The 23,159-nt window shown below is 39.8% G+C and overlaps 1 protein-coding gene across 4 annotated transcripts in view; it reads right to left on the bottom strand.

Moving 5' to 3' along the window:
- Nucleotides 1-434: 434 nt before the first annotated feature.
- SEC24D (SEC24 homolog D, COPII coat complex component) overlaps nucleotides 435-23,159 on the bottom strand; it is a 41,922-nt gene continuing 19,197 nt past the window's right edge. For 3 of the 4 annotated variants that reach the window (XM_053941357.1, XM_053941356.1, XM_053941355.1), the window contains exons 9-24: nucleotides 16,257-16,395; nucleotides 14,980-15,095; nucleotides 12,537-12,661; nucleotides 9,925-10,116; nucleotides 9,219-9,312; nucleotides 7,222-7,338; nucleotides 6,752-6,919; nucleotides 6,193-6,289; nucleotides 5,459-5,604; nucleotides 4,758-4,896; nucleotides 4,233-4,351; nucleotides 3,400-3,579; nucleotides 3,075-3,266; nucleotides 2,494-2,583; nucleotides 2,019-2,104; nucleotides 435-1,921 (exon numbers count right to left, since the gene is read on the bottom strand). In XM_053941357.1, coding sequence (XP_053797332.1) covers nucleotides 1,795-1,921; nucleotides 2,019-2,104; nucleotides 2,494-2,583; nucleotides 3,075-3,266; nucleotides 3,400-3,579; nucleotides 4,233-4,351; nucleotides 4,758-4,896; nucleotides 5,459-5,604; nucleotides 6,193-6,289; nucleotides 6,752-6,919; nucleotides 7,222-7,338; nucleotides 9,219-9,312; nucleotides 9,925-10,116; nucleotides 12,537-12,661; nucleotides 14,980-15,095; nucleotides 16,257-16,395 — 2,127 coding nt within the window. In that variant the 3' untranslated portion in view covers nucleotides 435-1,794. Of the gene's footprint in view, nucleotides 2,105-2,493; nucleotides 2,584-3,074; nucleotides 3,267-3,399; nucleotides 3,580-4,232; nucleotides 4,352-4,757; nucleotides 4,897-5,458; nucleotides 5,605-6,192; nucleotides 6,290-6,751; nucleotides 6,920-7,221; nucleotides 7,339-9,218; nucleotides 9,313-9,924; nucleotides 10,117-12,536; nucleotides 12,662-14,979; nucleotides 15,096-16,256; nucleotides 16,396-23,159 lie in introns of all 4 variants that reach the window. The other variant, XM_053941359.1, reaches the window with a different exon arrangement.

Here is a 23,159-nt window from a genome sequence, read left to right as displayed (position 1 = left end):
TCCAGTCCTGCAGTTTATGGTGAAGCCAAGCACTGTACTTGTAGTATGTCTGTGTGATACTTGTTACTGTCACAACTGCTATCACCATGTGCTGTTTTCTCCACCAGGAAGTCTTACTGTAGGTAACACTGCCCAGGCAGGCCAGAGCTCTGCTGCAGTAGCTCTGCCAATATGAACAACTTTGGCTTACCTAAGCTTGGTGCTGAACAGCCCCGCTTTGGGACACTTTCCTTCACTTGGATCGTGTCTTCTCACCACAGCCATGGGTGATAACAGCAGAAACACACTGAAAATGCTGAGGCCATGTAAGCTGTCTGTCTTGAGAGTCACAGTAGGAGAAGGTGACTTTCAGACTTACAGTGTACTCACTGCTGGATGTCATGGCCATAGAACCTTGGAGAACTTGGGATGTATGAAATAAATACACACACAGATTATATTTAATAATTGCTTATTTCTTTACACAAATGTTGCTGGTGTCATTTTATGAATGAAATGGCAACGAATACTTTTTACAGCGTAACGTCTACAGCTAAAAAGTGCTTGTCTTGGCAGCTGAATTCAGGCCGAGGACCCGTTTGTAATACAGCCACTTATTTCAAGAGCTCTTGGTGAACGACAAGAATGACTGTATAGATAAGCTGTTGAACCAAAAAATTATGCATTTTGACTGCTTATTGTGGATATTAAATAATTAATGTAAGTAGCAACACTAACATGTTTGAAGGCACTTTTTTATTTACTGATGCTTAACCTTACTTTTGAGTATTTTTTGGCTTTCTTTGAAACACTAATAGCTTTTCAAGCTTGGCAAAGTTCAAACTTCACGTTCAGAGGCATTGGTCGTAAAGAGACAGACTGATGAAGTATCTGAGGTAAACAGCCATTCCAAAGGCTCTGGCTTTCCAAATTCTACCTTCAATATTGGTATTAGCAAAAGGCTAGTTTTTCAAAGCAGTGACCATTGATTAAATTAGTCATGGGAGAGGAGGTCATTGTAATAGAACTGGTATTAAACAAGAGGCTTTATAGCACCACAAATAACCTTTGGTTAATGTGTCAACTGTCTCACAGCTGATCTGCCACATTTTGAAGGACAGGTTTTTCTGAGTTGTGTTGGGAATATTCCAGTTAGCAAATGCACTAAATAATGCCTAACCTGTGCAATTTTGAAAATGTAATTAAATAGTACGCTAAGCTAATTGCTGACCCCAAGTGGACAGAATTGTATCATAATAGTGTGACATCATCTGCCAAAGGTGGCAAAAGGATTGTTTGATTACTGTTCTTCCTGTGATCCCTGTTGTTGTTACACTTACTCAAGTCCAATTACAAAACGGAGGCGTTTCTGTCTCCTGGATAACCCTGGCTGTGGAAGGGTCCTTAGAGCTCTACTTCTGTATATAGTAACACTTGTCCATTCCAGGAAAAAAGGGATTTACTCTACAGATATTTGTTTCACAGGAAGGACTTTGAAATCCTTCAAACTGAACTACATGTTTATTGCAAATCTGATTAAACTCCATGTCCTCACTTAGAAAAAGAAATGTTTTGTATTTTTTTCCTCCTCTGTATAGATTCTGATCATCTTTCCCAGCTCTAGTACAACTTAGGACTAGAAAAAGGAATAATTGAAAGTTTTCTAAATTGTCTTTTAAGAAAGGTATGCCATATATGCTCTTAAGCATTGGTACTCTGAAATCTAGCAATTCATGTAGAGAGTCACAACTCCCAGAAGATTAATACCCGAGTGCAGAACTTCTTATTCTACAGCTTAAGAAATAAGCAAAATACTCAGGGGAGAGATGGGATCAAATGAAACTGTACAAAAAGAGCAGAGAAAAGGGTCAGTAAAGCAGAGCAGAAGGCCTGGGTCTGGTGGAGCTGTGGGCCAGTCTTCAGGCACCAAAAACTGTCGCTCCTGCAAAGGCAAAAAGGAACTTAACATTTTACTTGAGTTGCCTTAACTGAGCAGCTGGCTGATCTCTTTGTGAATGCACAAGAGGAAATCCACATACGAGGCTCCTCCATAAATATTCTTGTCTTCTACTAGGAACTGGCGGAAAAGCATCTCTGGCTGCTCCCGCTGCTTCACTATCATCAGCTGGAAAGATAAGAGATACAGGCAGATAATTTTAGGATGTATTCAGACTAGATGGCAGTACAGTTTTCCTCTGTCTCTTAGTGGATGCTCTTGAGGTGGGGAAAACCCCCAAAACTAAAAAATCTCCACATTGCAGAAGCTGGGGAGACTAAGTGAATTGAAGAGTGCAGAATAAAATTATTACCTTTTAAACTTGACTACCCTTGAAAATCAGTTTTGATTGGGAATAAAGCACATTTGAGATGCTTGTGCCTACAAATCATGCTGGAACTCATCTACATGCAGGAAGACTCCCGATACCTAAAAAATCTTTTACAATAAGTTTTGGCAAAGCCTGAAGCATTTCTTTGAACAAGTATGAGGAATGAGTTGAATCAGAAAGCAGTTACCTTCATAGTGTGGGGCTTTTGGCTCTGGATTTGCTCCAGGATATGCTTCAGTTTCTTAGAAAATGGATTGTCCAGGTCAGGCAGGGATGTCTGTCAGAAGGAAAGCAAGTTGTTATAGTCCAGTCACATCTCTAAACAAGACTAGCTGCTGACAGTTACATTCTAAGGTACTGTGGATTTCATACTAAACCAGGAAACTCCATCTCTTCCACTAAAAAGTCTCACCTTGAGGACTCATTTTTCAGTTTAAAATAATCACTAGATGAAAATTCATCATCAGGAAAACTTAACCATTACAAAGTGTTTTGTTCGAATTTTAGTAATACACAGTTGAAAGGACTTCAACATCTGCAACTAAGTTTAAGAAGATTAAAGAAATTGTGAAAGCTTCTGTCCTCTTAGTGTTCAGAGTGTCAAAGTGTTAAGTTTTATGTAACTTAAAGCAATTCTGTTGTCTAAACACCTTCTGCTGGTCACCTGTTCTTGCTTTTAAGGCTGAAGGATGAATAAAGACCTCACTTGTTTCTCTGATTAGCATCTAGCCTTGCTAAATCCTCAATTCTTAGTTTGCATCTACTCACGGCCTCGGTGCTGATGTGTGTGAAGGACGGCACGTTGAAAAGCCCCTGGATGAGCTCTGGGGACACACTGGCTCCCAGCCACAGGAACATGCTCAGCCCGTTGGCTAGCAGGAAGGCCCCTCCCTCAGAGAGGCGCTCCTCAGAGCAGCGGACAGCGGCTGGGACCGCGTCACTCTTCAGATCCAGGCTATGCTGTGGGGCAAAAGACACAAGAGCCGTGGAATTGATTTGAAAAGTAACAAATCAAAGGCTTGGTACATCGTAGTGGTTCCTTTCCAGGTAAGAGGGGTTAGAAATTAAAGTGAAAAAACCACCACTGACTCACAATTGGCAGCAGCAGGGGGTAGAAGAAGAGCTGTGTGTCAGCCACCCCCATGGCCATGACCAGCTGACGGTAAAAAGCCCTCTTGTCGGTCGGGATTTCGGGCCTGCCAGCCAGCACACAGCTCTTCAAAAGGCAGTTCATGTACACGGGCAGCACCTTCATCGTGTCTGGCAGGATCAGCTGAGAAAATAACACATTTAAAAAGAATTCAACAGAAATTATTTGCTCTATAAGCTGTAGTTGCTGTCTTGGCTGCTGTCATCTCCCTGTAACACTGTTAATTTTCGGGGCACTCTCTGGAGAATTAAGGAGAGAAATAGTGTTCCACAGTAAGTGACCCTGGTTTTTGACATATTTGGTCCTTGCCAAAAATGAACAGTTCACTGCCCAGGCTTGTGGTTACTGGCAACACCTCTGGGATGGAAAAGCCTGAGTCCTTCTTTGAGTTGAATCACTAAAATGTGACTGAATAAATTAAATGGAAACGAAACAGTCAGTCTGCTTAGTGAAAAATTAGAATATTGCAACCATTTATAACAACATAAGAATTAAAAATGAAAGCTTTGTGAGTCCCTGCATAATTCCAGCAGGAAGAAAAGGGCTAGCTGAGCTCCTTTGTGTAACTACAGGCATCAGTGGCATCGCCTTTTGTTCCAGAACAACAGCTTCTCTGTGCTCTAAGTGCCACCACTGAATCCCACCTGTCAGTAATTTTATTTGAAAGAAAAGGACAAGTCTGTCCTGTAATTTTGCTTTCTGGCTCTGCTGATGTTTCAGTGTGGTTGTGCACTTGTGGTAAAGCCTGAGTGGGTAGGACTGGGTGTGAGTTTTACCTGGCTGACAGCTGCTGGGCTGGCACAGTTCTTCTTGTAGCAGGCCAGCATGTGAGCAGTCTGATTCATCAGGTTGTCCCTGACTGTCTTCAGGGGCTGGCTCAGAATAGCTTTAAAAGCTACAAGCACAGAATAAAAGTATGTGTTAAAAAAGACACTCTCTCAAAGCATCTTTGTCTGCTGCTAGTTTCTGATTTTACACACCTGAGGGCTGAGGCTGCTTTTCAGTCTCTTCTACAGACATCCAAAACCCCCACCAAACCCCCAACACTGTGGCAGGATGTCCATTGCCACTTACTGTACCTGCCCAGTTCTGTGTATTACACAAGCATTACTTTTATGGCAGTTTGTCTAAAATAGGTAAATATTAGTCTTTTCAATTTCATAATACTTCAGGAATTGCTCAGGCATGGAGCAGCAACTTATAAAAAATTATTTCCCACTAAGTAATCACTTCAGTCCCCTTTCCTTCCCCTTCATCCATGCCAAAGTAGAAAAGGAAACAAAACTGGTCTGTTGCAGTACCTGACTTAGCAAAGAAGTTGATAAGTGCATCAGTCTCACAAGTCCTGTAGATATCAGCTAACTGGGAGCTGCAATTCAAACCGATGTTGTGTATGCGGATTCGCCTCTGCCCGCTCATCGAAGTGTACAGGACAGCACACTGCAACAGGGGCACAAAGTGTCACCACGGAGCCAACTTCTCTGTACACAAAAGGCACATGACACCTTCTGCAGCCAGGGCAGCCTGGCAGTGCTGCTGGCAACTGTAACACCAGCATACCTGTGGTTCTTAGGGACATCTATCAGACAATTTTATAAGTTACTCAACGTAATAAAAAGTCCTACAGTCCCTAGAGGGGGAAGTGAGGTTTAGCAATAGAGTTGCTCCTGAATAGAGAGATCACAAGGAATGACACAGCAATAACAATTGCCATGTAAGTAGCAATGAATCTCTTACTCCACATAAACTTATTTACAGTGAAATAGAAAAAAATGAATAGCTGATGAGGTCTCAGTGAGTATTTAGAAAGGATTTGGGTACCCCTGAATAGAACATGCAGCACAGATATAGGGGAACACACTTTTTACTAGTGGTGTTATGGCACAAGAGCCTGTGCAAGTTGTGCCTTGTTCCCACCACTCCTACACCATCACTTTGCTGCTCTGGCTGTAGAAGGTCTTGTTCACCATTTTATGGTATACATGAATGTGGGTTTTTTTACCTGAATTAAGGCCCCGGTGTCTTCATTCAGTTTGTCATCATGTTTGAACTCCACTGTCACTGCTTTGTCACAGTCAACCGCTGCCATCTCCACATCCGTGGTGTTGTTCATGTAAATGGCCCCAAAGAATTCTGTAGCCCTGAAGCCTGCAGCCAGATTCAAACAGAGCATTTAATTTTAAAATGGCAAATTAAATTGAGATCACTTACTGAAGCAGGAGCCATTTCTTCTCAGGGCTTTACAGCCTCAGGAGTCCAAACAACTGTCCTTGCTGATGGCATTTGTGAGAACTGGAGAAAGGGAAAAGCTGTGACTTGGGACACCCAGAGCTCCTGCACTGCTGGCTTGGCCTCTGAGTGTATCCCTTTCTCTAATACTTGCATTTGAGCTAAGACTGAATGAAAGAAGCTGGATAGCCATAGGAATGTATGAAAATGAAGGCACAGGTCAGTATCCAACACCTTTTTATACAACCTCCTTGCAGTCAATGGTGCGTGCAGAGTGAGCAGAAGCCTTTCCCAGACTTGAAAATCAGTTATTAAGGAGGCATATACAGGAAGTACATGTGTGTGTGTACATATATATGTATATAAGTAACAATATATACACACAGCCATGGATTTCATCAGTCTATTAAATTAATTTTTAAGAGGTACATAATGACATTAAACCAGCCTGATCTTGAGTTGCACGGCACTACATTATTTAAAGTTCATTCCCATGGGTCCTATTACCTGTACTTGTCCGAACCCTCATTGTTGCATCAAATCCCATCTTTTTTTGGACATCCTTCCTGAGGTCACTTAAGAACTGGGAGCTGTCGGTATCAAGCTGCAAACACAAAGTAGAAGGTTCAGAGGTTCAACACCAAAGGGCAGCAGCACAGCAGTGCCCCAACATCCCCTCCCATGATCCCCATCTCCCCACAGCAAATCTGCTCACAGCTCTTGAGTCCTTTAAAAAGTATTTCAAATGTGATTGTTGTTATCAGAATCAGGTATATACAAGTGTCCACCCCTCACCACCAGGCCTGAACATTAACTGGGCATTCCTGCACTTGACCTTTCAGCAAAATTTTAGGATGCCAACCAGCTTATTACTACTTCAAGATCCAAACTTGAGCTTAACCTGCCATTGTTAAATTTTAATTTTATCCCCTGGAATTGATAACCAGGTTTTCCAGATTTGCTCTGCTTTAAGCTAAGTGTCCAAGCACACACTGAAATGAGATGAAAAACAACAGCAACACCCCAGCTGTTACTATCTGAAAGGCAGCAAACCTGCTCCACTAACCTGGAAATTGTTGTACTTGTACAGTGTTCCACCAGTGTACATTGTGACAAGGCCCATGGAGGCTACATCCATGTACTGATTTGGGAAGAGGAACAAATTCACACAGCAGCCATTGGCCACACAATCCTTGGCCAAGGCCTCATAATTTCCCTGTGGCTGGAAGAGGGTCTGCACAGGAATAAAAAATACAAGTGCCATTATATTACATATTAATCACAACTCAAAGGGCCAGATGAAGACAAAAGGATGAAGTGGAAGTTTGAAGTGAGGCATGGCTATCATCAAAAACATGCTTCCCCTGCCCATGGATACAGCGAACACCTCAGTATGTTCTTGGAGAACCCATCAGTACAGAGGCATCATATAACCAAATGCTTCTGTGTGAAAGAAAATAGATTAAAAAGGATCAATGCCTTATTAGAGACATGCAGTATAACAGTAGTCCCCTCCTTGCTCAGAGCAGAAAATACCTTTTCCTTATCTGTATTGAGCAGTTTTTTGTCATCTCTGTTTTTCAGCTTCCCTGGTGCTTCCACAGTTGGCAGAGAAGAGTGGAAGATGAACAATTTCCCAGCACATTCTGCAGCCTGTTCCAAAAACACCACATTGGCATGTTTGTTACTGCGGGGTTTATTACACACTGCGGGGCTCAGAGAACAGTGGGCACTTCCTGCAAGCTCCTCAGGGGTCAGGAATTCATCTCCAGGCTCACAACCTGATGGAATAAGCCCCCAAACAAACAGGGGCTTTTCTCCAAGGAAGTTGCCGTCCAGCACACAGGTTTACTGGCTGAGGCATTCCAACAGCACTTTCTCCAGAGGCAAAAGGAGGAACTCCTCTCTTGGAGACTTCCCAATTGGACAAAAGCATTATGCAATAGGCATCAAAATACAAATACTGAGATTGGATCAAATTATAAGGAAATGCAGTTGAACAGAAAAATTCAGTTCAGGCACACTGGTGTTCCATACATTTTTATAAATGGCTGACAATTCCATCCCTGTAGCAGGTTACAAATTGAAATCTACACTGCCAGATGCAGGCACAAATCAGAAATCAGAAATCACCATGTTCACAGGACATTCTACCTTTCAAAATAAGCTGTGGCATTCTGGCAAAACCAGAAGTCTCTCTGCTATGGCAGAAACACAACTGAGGGCAGCACCTGACTTTTAAAATGGCTGAAATTTCACCCCTGATATTTCAAGAACAGTTACTTTTGATCATCAATGACAATTTCTTTGAAGAAGACTTCTGCTGAAGTCTGAAAGACTTTCCAAACACCTGTTTGTCCTGATATGCATCAGGAATTAGTGTTACTGGCTTGACAAATTTCTAAAATGTATGTATTTTTAACACAATTCGTTTATTCTTTTTAGACAAGAACTGTTTTCTTGAGCAAAGGTATTCGCAGATGAATACCTTTTCTTCAGAGAGAAAATCCTTACAAATTATAACTTAAAAATCCTGAGCTAAATAAAACGTTTAATTAAGAGCTACTTTCTTTTATAGCCATCGTCAAAGGAAATTTACAATTATGGCCCTTACATTTGTTTCATAGAAGTCAAATATTAGGAAAAAGCATTCAGATGTGCTTTGCACACATACCTGCTGATAATATGAATAAATAAAAAGAAAGCAGGTATTAAATCAATATAGAAAAAAACATATTTGAGAAATGTTCATTTTTGTTTTGACAAATTTATGTACTCAAAGTTCATGCTTTATTCATACAAAGCTTCCAAATCAACCATTTTAAAGCACCACTGGCTGTGCTCTGCCCCTAAAATCTTGTGGCAAACCAGGGTGGTGTGCATTTAACTGGCAATGCTCCACGGGAATGTCAGCACTTCTCCCAGACATACGGAAAGCAACTGGGGAGCTCCTCAGTCTGTGGATTCCCTGCCAGCTGTATCCAAGCTGGAAGATTGTCAGTTAAATGGAAACCCTCCAGCCACGGCCTGATTTGGTCACACAGAGAGTTATAAATATCCTGTTTTGCACAACAAGTTTTGCAGAAGCAAGAGAATAACCAGAGTAAAGTCTGTTGTTATTATTATACTGACTTTCCTGCTCTTCACACGTGCTAGATACCCAGAAAGAAAAAGCCGGATACCAAACTGTGCAAACCCAAGTGTTTCGATTTGTTCTGCTGTGGTAACTAAACGTGTCTTTATTTCTCTTAAACGCTGAACAAGAAACTGCTCCTCATCTTCTCCTAAACATCCCTCCTACATGGAATAGACGCTGGGGACTGGTTTCCCTCAATAACAATATCTGGGAACAGATGTTATGCTTGTCAGTTCTTACTCTGACTATGGCCATTGGAAGGTACTGTTAGAATAATGGAACATTAGTGCTGGAAACAATCACAGACCTTTTTCCCCCTAATTTTCCATTGTGATGGGACTGGCTTTTAGTAAACCTGATTTCAAGCTGCATCTCTGACAGACAGGAATGTTCTAACCTTTAGTGCCTCCATGCCAGCCTGGATAACTGGAGCGAAGATGGTCTCACTCTCGTTAGTGTCTGCAAACAATTCTGGAATCTGGTCCAACAAGCTATAAAAGAGAAAGGATCGATGTCTCAACTAGTAAGTGCAAGGTAATCCCCAAACACACCTTATCTTCACACAGGAAGATGTTGATAATGAAAATTCATAGTGCAAAAAATAATACAAATTTTCCTTGTTCAATTTCTTAGGATCCAAGTCAGAATAAAAGAAAATACACATTTTTTATTTCTGTGAGATGCATTGTTTCAAAGCTTGTAATCTAAAGGAACATGAAATAAATAAAAAAATAGCTAACCATTAAGTAGTTCTGGTGTGCTCTAAGGACTTCAGAGTCTTTAGATCATATACAGAGGCACATCATACGCATTGCAAGAGCAAAATCACAACGTGGCTCAGAGCCTCACCCCTCTCCCAGCTTTGAGGCAGCATAGCTGCCAGTTTACACCTGGCCTACATAACCTTTCCAGTTTGGCATCGGAAGGCTGTGGCTATTGCTTTTTCTTTGCCTCAGAGAAGCAAACACAGGGCTTGAAGCATCTCCTGGCTTCTGAAGTATTTCAATAGATACCAGTATGCCCCCAAACCCAGCTGACTAAAAGGCATAACGCACATCATAAGCATTCACATCTTACTCTCATGAAGTATAACTGTACTTTACTTGGTAACAACTGATCGAGATTCCTCAAAGTCAACAAGGAAGCCATCCAGCAAAGGAACAAAAACTTCTGCCACATCTGTGACCACCATCATCTGAGGCTGAGCTAAGCTGCTTTTTAAATTGAAGAAGTGGAGGACCTTGTTATAAGTGACAAAACCAACTCGAATTGCTGAGGATTCTTCTTGCTCTTCTCTGTAAGAAAAACAAAACCCAAATGGTTATTATTCTGAAATCCTGATCATGCAATAAAAGCATCCCTTTGACATGCAACACTGCTCTCTGATCATTATCTGTACTGGGAACAACAAAGCAAAGAACAATCAAGCAGCTGTAACGGCCTCAATCTTTGCCTTAGGTCAAATTCAAACACCCAATAAAATCAACTGCTCTATCGTTTACTCTTTATAAAAAGGTATACATCAACCCTATCAATGGTGCATCCCATTCAAACAGTCAAAAATCCCAAAGATAAAGAATAAACCATGTTGACATCATAACATGGCAAAGAAAGAACAGCACAATTAGTTATGGAGCTTGCTGAGGACCAAGTGCGATTCAATTTCTATACATACACTTTGCTACTTCAAAGATAAGCATCCACATCATCCCAGTCCCAGAAGTGTTACACACCAGGTGTTGGGACCTTTATTCCAGGTATTGCTCTTACCAGTGTCAGTCTGCACTGCCCCACTTCCATCAAGTTCTATCATTGTTTTAAGGGTTAGCTTTAAGCAGCTAACTGTCTCTGTTAGAGCTCACATTCTAGTTATTTTTGAAGACTCACAAGGAGAAACCTGACTCAGATGCACAGAAATGCACTAAAATACTTTTTGTTTTTTATTTTTAATTATATATCTAAAAATCATAATTGCACAACTCATTACTCTGGTCTTCTGAACTTATAAGCACATTTCTACAAACACATTCCTCAGTATTTCTCAAAATACAGTCAGGGAGGGGGTTCTTGTTTGGAACACAGGTTTGAAAACATCTACTCTAAAATTTCCTAAAATTTCAGCAATTCTTTTTCTGCACAGATTTCTTTGGTACCCCAAGTCCTTCCTCTCAAAGATACGAGCTCAAGGTGAATTCCGTGCAGTGGGCTTTTCCCTCATGTGGGAACAGCAGAATATTTCTACAGGTGTCTTTGCCCAACAACAGAAAATGAACACACAGTGACCTTTGTATCTAAGCAATACAGTAAAATTTTCACCACAGATTTTGGTGGAATGCCTTATGTTTGTCTTCTTTTAAATTAATATTGTTTAAGCCAACAGAAAAATCTGAGGAAACGGAAGGGCCTGGCTTTCTTTTTTTAATTGCTTTTTTCAGTAGACATGAAAACTTTGGCCCAAATTATTTCACAACAAATCTCTCAGAGTGCTGGTGGAAAGGATGAGTATGTGTCTTTTTTGATATGGATACACTTGCTTTCATTCCTCCTCTACTTGCCCTATTCAAGTTTCCAAACTGCCAAATGCTTTTTTGTTACTCCACTCATGCCTCTTATTCTCTTCACAGTCATGACCAATCCTGATGGAAAACTCTGAGATATGTCCAGGATAATAACAAACACTTGTGTCTCCAGTGTAATTTTCAGTGAAAAACTACTTGAGAGATGGCCTTACATAGGCCATGATAAAATAAACCCCCACCCTGGATCGGAATTTCTTTCCGGTGCAGGGATCCCAGAAGGCCATAAGAAAAAAGATTTTTAACATATCCCATATTTTCCCAAGGATGTCTTCTCTCATCCTTCCTCACACTGCTCTCTCAATTTCTTAAGTCTGTTCTCCCTCTGCAAACACTGTTATTTAGAAAGCATTTTCTTTTTCTTTTTTTTAATATGCCTTTATATGTAGACAAGAAACATCCTGTCTACTTCATTTTCAGTCTTTCACTGCTCCCACTTCCCTACGTGTCTGTGTTATTTAAACTCTATTGAAAGCTACACGAATACACTAAAATTTACACCAAAATACGCTAAAATAATACAGTATCAATAATATTGATGAGAAGTAACACTACTGCTGTGTGTTTCATGCTCACAAAGCACACGTGCTCTATTTCATAAAATTGCTGCTGCCTAGAAGATTTGTTCTCTCAGAACAAACCAAGACAGAAAAGTCTCGCAGCACAGCAAGAAGCCTTAGAAGTTTTGCTAATTAACAGTAAGAGCTAAAGATAAAAGCCACCAGCACTGTGGCTTTAGAGAAACTGGCTACTCCAGAGTATTCTGGTTTGGGTGTTTCCCTGTTTAATTCAATGAGAAAAGCAGGGCTCCAGTGAACATAACTGCTGCCAGTGAAGCAGAAGCTACGAGCTGTGACTGAGCTGATAACACCACTAGAGTTCACTGCAAGAAAGGAAAAGAATACAAGCTCCATGTGCAGTAACATGGCAGATTCTTTCTGCTCATACAGTAAGCCCAGACATTCAAGTGTAACAATTGCCAGCAGTGTTAAGAATTAACATTTGGTCACTGTCACTCAAGAAACTCCTGTTCTGGAAATTTTGACATTTTCCATAGCTTGGTTTTGCCTTTCAACATGCAAAGCTGCATGAGAAGTGCAGCGCAGTGAGTCAAGCCAAGTACACTAATGCCTCTTTACCTTGGAAGTTTATCTAGTAGAATCTTCAGTTCATCACATATGAGTTTCACTAGGCCACTCTTTATGTTTCTGTATGATACATCAATCATGAAGATAAAAGCTGGTGGTTTAGGAGGCTTCTTGTCCTACACGAAAAAAAAAACACCATTAACAGGGACCATTAGGCAGTGTCCTGTTACGAGGAAAAAAATTTTAAGGTGGTACCATAAGGCAATGCAAATACAGTGTTCAGTTGTTTGAAAAAGGCTGTGAATTGTAAATAGTAACTACTGCAGAGAGCTGACATGTACTGGGTAAAGTCCAGCCCTGGAATAGAACACTATCACTGCAAAACAGCATCTTAATGGAATAAAATATCTAAAGGGTAACAGTTCATTAGGTAAGATGAAGTATCTTTTTTCTGCTGGAACTCAAGTGTTTTAAAAAAATTGTGTTTTGGCTTTTTCTGTACCCCTGCTTTCCTTGGGGAGTTCCTCTTATCCACAGTGTAAGTGACACAAAAATCATACATACACTACTGACACAAGTTTCTGTAAGTATGAAAAAGTAAGAGGAAGGTTTGTTTAAAAAAAGAGTAATGCCAAGAGATATACCTAGAAAGTTGATACAAAATGAAGAGAGCAAGAGTAAACATCACACTCCCTAAAACAGGTTTTCTTAAGTCCCATTAAATGAGTAGTAATTATTTGGTGTCAAATTCAGGACAGCTTTCTCATTACAGATTCGCTTCCTTCATATAGAGTTCTGACCTCTTAAATTATACTTGTTAAACTAAACCCTAGAAAAATTCCAGTTAAGAAAAATTAATCTAACCCTTGAATTATAACTTATCCCTAGTCCCTGGCAAACTTTAAACTAAACTGAACATTATACTCTTGATCTCACTCCTTTGACTCATGCAAATCAGGATTAATTCCAGCGAACCAAAACCAGGCAGTCTTTTTCAAAAGTGTTCTGTTTACTGTACTTGGATGCTTGTTTCAGAAACTGCACCAAAAACTGCTTCTAAACTCTTGTATCAGATCAGCATTTAGAAAGAATCTCTAAGTTCTGACAAATATATGGCAGAAACAAGGACTTGCGCTCTCACCACATCCGCTTAGCAGGAGTGCAATAATGCAAACCAGCTGGGATTTGTTAACATTCTTTGTAGCTGTTCATCCTTGTCATTTGATAAGCACAAAAGGAAATGACTTCTCAGTTCTGGTCTTGTACTGGATTTATAAAAGAAGGGAACCTCTGCAACTTGGAGCCAAATTAATAGTGAATTACAAAATAATGCTACATTTAATGACTTAGCATTTCCAGTGCAGAGTATTATTTTGTAAGAGATTTCTTTTTTGTAACATTGCAGTAAGTCTGCAGATCCATCTTTGTAGCAAGCAGGCAGACCAGATTGGATGACTTGTAGAGGAAACTCCCTAGTTTAAGATATGTGGCAGAAGTTGAGGCTTCAGAATTTGGTGGAGCTTCACTGGATGTACACTGAGTGTCTCACACTTTCTGCAACATCTCACTGCAATTCTCTCCTGCTTTGGGGTTTAACCCAGGTTTCAATCAAGTCTTACAGGTTAACTCAGAGATCTCACTGGATTTTGGAGCAGTACTCTAATGAGCAAGCAGAAAGAAATTGTTCATTTTCTTCATACCAGTAATAATTTGATGGTCTGAAGAAGATACTGGCAGTTACTTCAAGATTTTGTAGGATCCAGTTGCCTTTTCTAACCTTATGATGGCCTCAGCTCTACTCACAGGAAAAAAAATCTGCCAGATTCCAGCAAGAACAGAAAAATATGTCCGTGCTGCGGTCAGATGAAGTCACACTTGCAGTTTTGTAAAATGAGCTGAAGTTTGAAAAGATTAAGTAATTTATGCTTTCAGAAGTATCAAAGAGTTCTGTAATAAAACCAACTACAAATATTTAGAGTAACATGAGTGGGCTCTGGATTGAGTTTTTCAGTGAGTTGATATTAGAAGAGAGAACCAATTCCACTGTAACTTATTGGTCAGAATCCTAAGAAGACTCTTGCCAGAACAGATTCCAAGGTCAAATTGCCTTGCTAAGGTTTCGGGTATTAGGAAGGCAATTTAGGCACATGTTGGTCTTCAAAATCAGTAGAAGACATACATCTAAAACGCAACAATGCACCAGAATTCTAAAGCTATCCCCTGAACAGTGCAACATGCTGGGTAGGACCAAACACGTCTCACTTAAAGACTGGTGATCCATGATTTTGCTGCACTGCTTGTTGTTCTTACTTGCTTCTATCGTGCTCTGCAGCACAAAAGAACAAACCCTTGTATTCTCCACGCCTATCCATATTTCCGAGAATGTTCCTGGAAACTGATATGCAACTTACAAGTGCATTTACTCTGAGGAGCTTGTTTGTTTTGCTGTTAACACTGTACACTGTACACTGGTTTGCACACTGGCAGTACTCACTCGGCAATAATCCAAAGTAGCCACGTATTCATAAGATCCCAGGGACAGCTCAGGCCTTTCATAGTGGTCTATCCGTCGGCCCACGTGGTCCAGGTATTGAAAAAAGAATGGGGGGACTACAAGCCAACACAAGAGCAGGAAAAAACATTTAAAACTGAGGAAAGAGAGGAACAACACAACAAATCCTCTCAGCAGATGCGATATACTCCAAAGCAGTAAGAAATCAAGTGGGTTTGCACCAACAATTTACACAGAGCCAGTCTTATGGTTCCTCAATTAATATGTATTCAAAATGCTTATTTTTCACATTTTTGCCTGTAGAAGTCCATGTGTGTGTGAGTGAGGGGAATATCAACCTAGTTTCTTAGCCATTTTTAGTCCTTATCAATGATTTTTTTTTTTGGTAAGTGCTTTCTGACTAAGACACTGTAGTAATACCAGCATGATTTAAAATGATACTGCAACTTAAATGTCTTTCTTAAAGTGCTCCCAGTGCATCTTAATTTCCCTTTATGAGAGTTTAAATTGTTAACAAATGATGAAATTTATTATCTGCTATGCCTGCACAAACATTAGAGCTCCAGGCAGCAAAGATGTTGGAGGGAGTCTGACAAGATTCACGTTTCAGAGTTGAAAAGATGACTGTATTAGGGAAAGCACCATACCCCTGTGATCCTGCTGAGGAAATCCAGCTTGATACAAATGTCTAGAAGGGCTAGTTCTGGCAAAGATTTGGGATTTCGCCAGGAGCACAAGAACAGTTATGAGTCACATGCAGCACACTTGAACAAATATGGCATGGTATCTTCTGTGAAAACCAACATTTGTCACAGTAAGATTAATAGATTATTTAACCATTGCACCCACAGTCATGCACAGGAAGAAGCTAACATGGGTCTAAATATTTGCTTCTTGCTGTAAATTTTCATTTCTTAAAGAAATTTATGTTTTCTTTCAGCACAAAAATTGCTTTCAATTAACAACACAAGCAGTTCTGTATCCCGTGTTGTCACAAATTTTTTAAAATAAAGTTTTGATCATACCAGACTGGACTTCATCAGTCAGCATTATTTTTCATGCATTTTTTAAAACTGTACTGAACAAATGTTTCCCTCTACTATTCTTGGGAATTGATTTTTTTTTTAAAATTTGTGAAATAAGCCTAGTTACTGCATTTCCCTAAACTATTTCTTATTAAATCAGCAATTTTAGGGATACAGTTTATTTTTAGTCTTACGGAATTGATATGAATCCCAGATTAGAGAAACACCACTTACCATCATTTATACAGTTACAAAATCCACACTGGTACCTCCTGCCACCTTCAATGAACTGCATGAAGGGACACATGTAAGCTTTGCAGCGGTTGCACCGGATGGGGCCAGTCTCCCCATGGTTTACGAGATAAAGAGGCATCTATGGAGGAAGAGGTACAGAGAGAGAGCAATGTAAATGTGAAACCAAGGAGAGCTACAAAGAGTTAATTCAGATTGAACTCATTAGAGACCACCTGATTAAGAGATCATTTATTGTTCAGCACTCACACAAAAGCTGTTGAGCCCCAGACACCCCCTCAGGGGCTAAATTCACAAGTTCATGGGCTGTATTCTGATGTTTATCAGAAAAAGAATAAGAATTCAGACCAAAACCCCACAACTGAGCTTTTCAAGCACTGGAAGTTTAGAGCTCCAGGCTGATTTTCTCCAGCAAAGGGTAATTTTTAGAGTTCACGAAGAAAAATCTGTTGGAGTCAGGTCTTTTGGCTTCTGTCAGATGGAACTTTTCCTGAAGAAACCTACAGCTGCCTGTCAATTGCAAAAGGGTATTTGCTGAGAAAGCCCTTAATATTTTGTCCTAAATGCTGCCTCCTGTGCTGCCTTGTTACATGCTACACTCCAGTTTAAATGATGTCAGGGTCACCAGCTAGAGGGGGACATTTAGGAGAAATGCTAATATTTATGAAGGAAAGTATGTACAGCAAACAAGTACAGTACCTCAAGCACTTGTCAGTTTAATTACATTGACCGCGCTCGCTTACAGCCCCTGCCAAAACCCACAGCTAAGGGAAGACATTCTCCAGATGCCTCTTTCCATAAAAACTGCAGCAAGTGAAAGATTCCTCTGATTATTCTTAGAGTTAGAAAAGTCATACTTGAAATCACTACAGAAATTGAAGTTTCCTAAATTATTTGTGAAACATTAATTTTTTTTTTTTTTTCTTACTCCCTTCATTCCCAGCTAAAAGTCTCAAAAGGCAGGAATAAGAAATGTCCAGAGTTTGGACACAGCAGATCCCTACAAGAAGAATAATGCTGACAATGCCTTTCAATGCTAAATCACACTAGCACATTCTCTCTCTCTCTCTTTTTTTTAGTAACTATTCTGTCTCTTCTTAAGGAATGGGTGTATTTCATGATACACCTTATTATACACTTTCTTTTATACACTTTATTATACACTTTATTTTTATACACTTTATTTTTTACTGCTGGATAAGGATGAATTTTGTCAGAGTAAGTTTTTACTGCATGGGTTTTAAGTCTCCCTCCTGCTCCACTGAGATATTCTTTTACTTTGTGTTCTTTCCTCTACGCAAATTGAGTTTAACCCAAATTAACCAATAATGCCAGCTGGCAAATATCAGGGTCATTTTTCAGACATGAAAGCCTTGGCCATGATACTTGCTCATCAGCTACAATGGCTTAATAAGGTTTAAAAGTTCTGGGTTTTGTTCATTACTTGGCAATTTTCTGATTCTCATTCTGCTGTATTAGTTTAATGAGACCTGGATCTGGTTTGCAGTTAATATTATCATAACATCTGACCTGGTAGGGGAAAAAAACAAGACTAAACCAATTCCTGATGCATTTATACACATCGATGCAGTAACTTTTAAGCTTGGTTTGATACATTTAATATTTAATACCCAAGGAGACTTACTTCCCAAAAAGGTCTACATTTGATTTATCAGAATTAAAACTTTTACATAAAAGGCATAAACAGGAACAATTAAAAAATAAACACCATGAAGTTCAGAGCCCAAGTATCTACATTCTTACACACATGTAATAAATTACCTGCTTGAAGACAAAAAATTAGGAGCAAAAAAATAACCAAGAAATAAGCCAGCTAAAAATGTACGTGACAGAATTAAGGATTTTGTCTAACAAAGAAAAATTTTTATAGCAGCCCTATTTGTCTCCTTACTAATTCATTAATTGGAATTTTTAGAAAATAAATGAAATTTACATCTTAGTGTTTTCTTTAACACTTCAGAACAATACATAAATAATTCAAACATTTAATGGAAAAGCTATCTGTGTGATAACTACAGAAGAACTCAGACCAAAAGCATCCAAAATCCACTTCTTGATGAGAACAACACAGTTATGAAAGAAACTTCATCTCCAAAGAGGTGCCTTCCAGTGCATTGCACTGTAGAGCCCAACATCCCACCACCCCATCAAGAGAAAGGAGTTCCTATTTCAGTGTGCAAACTGCTATTGCACTTCCAAACATCAAACTAATTTCTGTCATAGTAAAATAACTTTTAAAATAAAGTGGATTTCTGTGGGAATGTATAAAGGTAAGTAATACTGTGCTTGCAAAAAGTACTGAGTTTAAATTAAGGGTACATAAAAGCAGAAGAGGAAAAAAAAAAAAAAAGTCATACTGAATGGGAAAGTCTTGTTTGATGTGCTCCACTCTCTGTAGATGTCACTGTACACCAGAAGAAAAAGCAGAGAGGCCTCTTTATGTTCCCATCGAAATCAGTGGCAAACTCTCATAGAAGCAGGGGAATGGGGTAAAATTGAATAAGAGATTTTTAAATTTGGGAGGTTTTGGTTTTTGTTTGTGTTTTTTTAAGTACATGCAATACTCCTGTTTCTTTTGCGTTTCCACCTACAAAGTATCAGCATTTCCTTTCTCTCTTGTCTCAGAAAGAATCAGTTTGGCTGGGTGGCACAACATTGTAATTTTAGGTTAAAGCAAAGGAGGACTGGGGAGAAGATGGAAAGTGCTGCAAGGGATCTGCACAAACTTTAATTTCTCTGGAACCTTAAGGCCCCACTGAAGTGCAAGCTCTGAGAGTTGATCTGATAAACCATAACTTAACCCCAAATATAGCTGAAATAAGACAAGTTTTATTTTGGAAATATTTCAGCAAGACTATCTCTCAGGAGTCAGAAAAATATCACAAAGCAACAGACAAACGTTGGTGGCACAGCTCCAAGATAAAACACATCCATAAAAATTTCCAAAGGGACTTGAACCTGCACTTTAAAGTTTGAGAAAGCTGAATTTCTATTGCTTGCTATGAGAATGAAGTCCTGACACGCTCCTGAAGGTGATGCCTGCAAACTATCACCATATCCTTATTGCAGGATCTGGACCACAGCTGCAAATTATAAGTGTAGGAGTAAGGACTGTGCTAAAGCTCCAGATCATCATGGCACATCTCTGGGAAAGCATTGTAAAGAGAAAAATCCTAAGTGAGAGATGCTCTTAAGAACAAGAGAGGCACATATAGATACTGAAGAAAATGACCCATTTCTCAGACAACAAAATAAACAGAGCAGTGTCTCTATCACACCCTTATAGTGTAAGCAGTGCTTCTAGAGTTGTTACTGACAGTTAAGATTGATGAAAATCTAGTCACTAAAATATTCCTATGAAAATTTCAAGATATTCTATACAACATAACTTTCTAATGAACAAAGGAGAAGGCTTTGTCCAAGCATGGCACCGTTGCCCCATGAAAATGTTGTGCTTAATTAGTACAGTAAAAAGATGACAAAAAACTTCACTGGATAATCAAAGACAATTCTGAAATATAACACTGATGTTTTTGGAAAAAAAACTAGGTCATGAATCAAAGTGTCTCTGTTTCCTAGCACTGTTGAAGGGGTTTGTTTTCTTTTTTTCTATCATCATAGATTGCTTTTGAGAAAGATTAACCAGTCTACAAATAATCCCTTGGTTTTGAGTTGCTTTACTGATTCACATTAAAACGTCAAGAAAGCATTTCCCTTTGTGATGTTCCCACTGCCTTTTATCAGAAGCCATTCCCTCTGAAGGCAGGAGTTATTTTGCCTGTTCTTGGTTTTCAGATGTTGAACATGCTCAGCCTCCTCAGCTGATGACTCAGGCCAATTTGGACTATCTCATCTGCAAGGTTCACAACAGGTTCAACTATTTTCCATATCACACTTCTTTTCCATTGATTTCCTTGTTTGCTTGCAAGACTGCAGCAAGGCTAAAGCATCCCCCATGTGATGCAGGGTCTCCTGGCTCTAGCCTGGTTTTCACAGACCACATAAAAATGCCAAAAGCATGTTCAAACCTCCTTGCTCAAAGCCCCTCCAGGCCCAAGCTGCACATTCCTCTGCATACACAGCACTGCAAAACACACCATGGCATGGGAGCTGAATTTCAAGTGGACCCTGCACACGGGATATGAGCCAATATGTAGGAAAAAAAACAGAAAACTATTTATCAGCTTCTGTGTATCATACCTCAACCTATCCCTGAAATCCTTACTCAGCATTCCCTTTTTAAGTAATTAATTGAAAAGAGTTGGCAGCGTGGAGAGTGCAAATACAGACTACACTCTATTCAACATTAGAAGGATTCTTAAAAGTTTGAGGATGGGGAGAAAACACATGTAATAACGATAAAATGTTGATGTAAAAAAATACCAAAATTAGTTTGCTTACTTCTTTAAAACTTCTGTATCACACAGGGGACAGAAGGAGAGGGGAAAAAGGACAAAAGTTCACTACGCATGCCTGAGAGAGGCACCCCAAGTTCTGCTGGTCATGATCCCAGGGTGGGAGTCTCAAGTGTTAACAGGGCAATGCTCTGCAGCACCTCTCAGCTTTGCAGTGCTGACTGCTCATTGGATGCAGGGACAGGCTGTATCTCGAGGCAAGGTCAGCAGCCAGGATTAACTGATGATAGAAGCAGGAGCGTGAAATTGGCTAATCAAGAAATGGTGCTGCACAACACACTTCCACAATGTTAGCACTTGAAACCCATCAGGTCCCAGCCAGACCTGCCTCAGCCCACTGCACCCTCAACCCAGCAGGAGTGGGAGCTGCTGCAGAGGCACAAACCCATGGGAAGAACAAGGGGCAGACAAAATTGCCCTAGGACAGAACTGTTACTGCTGTTAGCACTCCCGAGGGTGATAAGCACATGTTAAATCACATGCCAGGGCTGAGGTTCAGGGCTGTACCAATCCACAGCTCCACTTCCCACCTTATCAGTATCACAGGTGGTCCAGCACTGCACTCCTTCTCTGAGACTCTTAGGCAAGATTGCTACACTAGCTGTAAAACCACTGAAAAGTAAGACAGGCAAGGTTCAAAGAGCTTTTCTACAGAAATGGTAAATAGTAATTACAAGGGATTAGCTTTGCTGGTCATAAGATTTTCACATTAAAATTAAAGTTGGATTTTCAGTGACATGATATCTGTCTGGCTTATTTTACAAAACCAAACAGAACTCTTAAAGACACCTCATTCAGGTATTATTTCTGTTTTTCTGCAAATCATTGCAGGAGAGCTCTAGAGAATCTTCAAAATGTCAGACTGAATTTGGGCATGAAATACTGATTTCTGGACAGGACCAGTCTGTTACTGTATGGTGCTGTATGATTTATCACGGTAAGTTTAACCTCTCATAATTTTTTTATAAGACAGCTGAATAAATTATCAACTCAACGCCACAGTTTAAGACACAGGCACAGCCTGTAAAATACAAAGATAATGGCTTACTTGGCACGTCAATTCTGTTTTAAGAAGTCCAAGACCATTTCATGCATACAAAGCTGTGACCATTTCTATATCTTTAGGACAGGCAATAAAGCAATACTCCAAACAGTGCTCATGGAACATGCAGGTCTAGGTTAACAGAACAACTATTTCAGTTTACACATGAATCTAAGTGTGCTGTAGTGACTTCTGAAGCAATACTCTCCTAGAGGAAATTCTGTACCAGAACATTATCAATGTTATTCACATCCTCACAGTAACAACAAAACCAAAAACCCATGCTGGATTTCAGATCCATTTTGGCCTGCTGGGCTATCACCAACTTTAGGGATCAATCATGTGTTGGGAATTTTTCCTTTTTACACATACACACATATAGGTAGATAGACAGATGTGTGTCCATATACATAATATATTTTATTAGCATATGAGAGAAAAGCAATTGCTGACCTGAGATCATACATGAAAAATCTACTGAGTGGAAGGTGTCCTTCCTTCTCAAAATCAGAGCTGTTTCTCTTTTGTTAGAAGACATTACTTTGACTTTTTAAACTGACTACTCATGTTTGTATTCCTGAGAACTTTCGTAACAGGAGCTGTATGGTTCCGATTTTTGCACAGCCAAAAATATTAAAGAAACTTTAATTAGGGGAAAAAAGCATAGAAATGTTTAGGAGTATTTTAATTAGAGATGGAAAGAACAGTTCTGCTTATGTGCAGCCTTTCCTGAACAATATTTATTCGTGAAAATACCTCTAAGGCTGATTAATTTATTTCCACTGAGATCAGTAAGAACTGGGCATAGTTAAAGCATCATGCTCCATTCCAAGCCAACTAGAGCTAGCCAATTGCCACAGGAGAACTTAGAAAGTACAAGGAGAATTTTTGCTATGTGAACAAAAAGCAGCACTGAACAACTTCACCACTGTAGCAAGTACATTTGGAATGAGTTTAATGCCCTTTATAAATAAGTCAAGTCTTTTCTAGGATGGTGGTTTTGAAGGTCAATAGTAAAACTAACTGTTACTTCACAAATACCACATCAGGTCAGAATGTTCCCTCTCTGAGTCTTTCTCTCATGAATATTTTTGCTTCTACAATAGCTGGGATGCTTCAAGCAGACTCCAGAACCTTCAAACATTAATAATAGTTGTATGTGGCTTGCAACCACCTTCCTCTCTTTTATTAGCACAGCTGGGTGTCACAACTGTGTGAAACTGAGTTATGGCAGTGTGCTGCTTTGGGCTGGGGTACAGTTAGTTTGCCTCATAGTGCCTGGAATGGGGCTGTGTTTCGGATATATGCTGAACACGGGAGATAACACAGAGATGTTTCTGTTCCTGTTGAGCAGGGCTCACCCAGGGCCAAGGCCTTTCCTACTTTCCACATTGCCACACTGTGAGG

Source organism: Vidua chalybeata, chromosome 4 (genome assembly GCF_026979565.1).
Source record: "Vidua chalybeata isolate OUT-0048 chromosome 4, bVidCha1 merged haplotype, whole genome shotgun sequence".
NCBI classification, from domain to species: Eukaryota; Metazoa; Chordata; class Aves; order Passeriformes; family Viduidae; genus Vidua; species Vidua chalybeata.
This window is presented reverse-complemented; position numbering and strand designations above follow the sequence as displayed.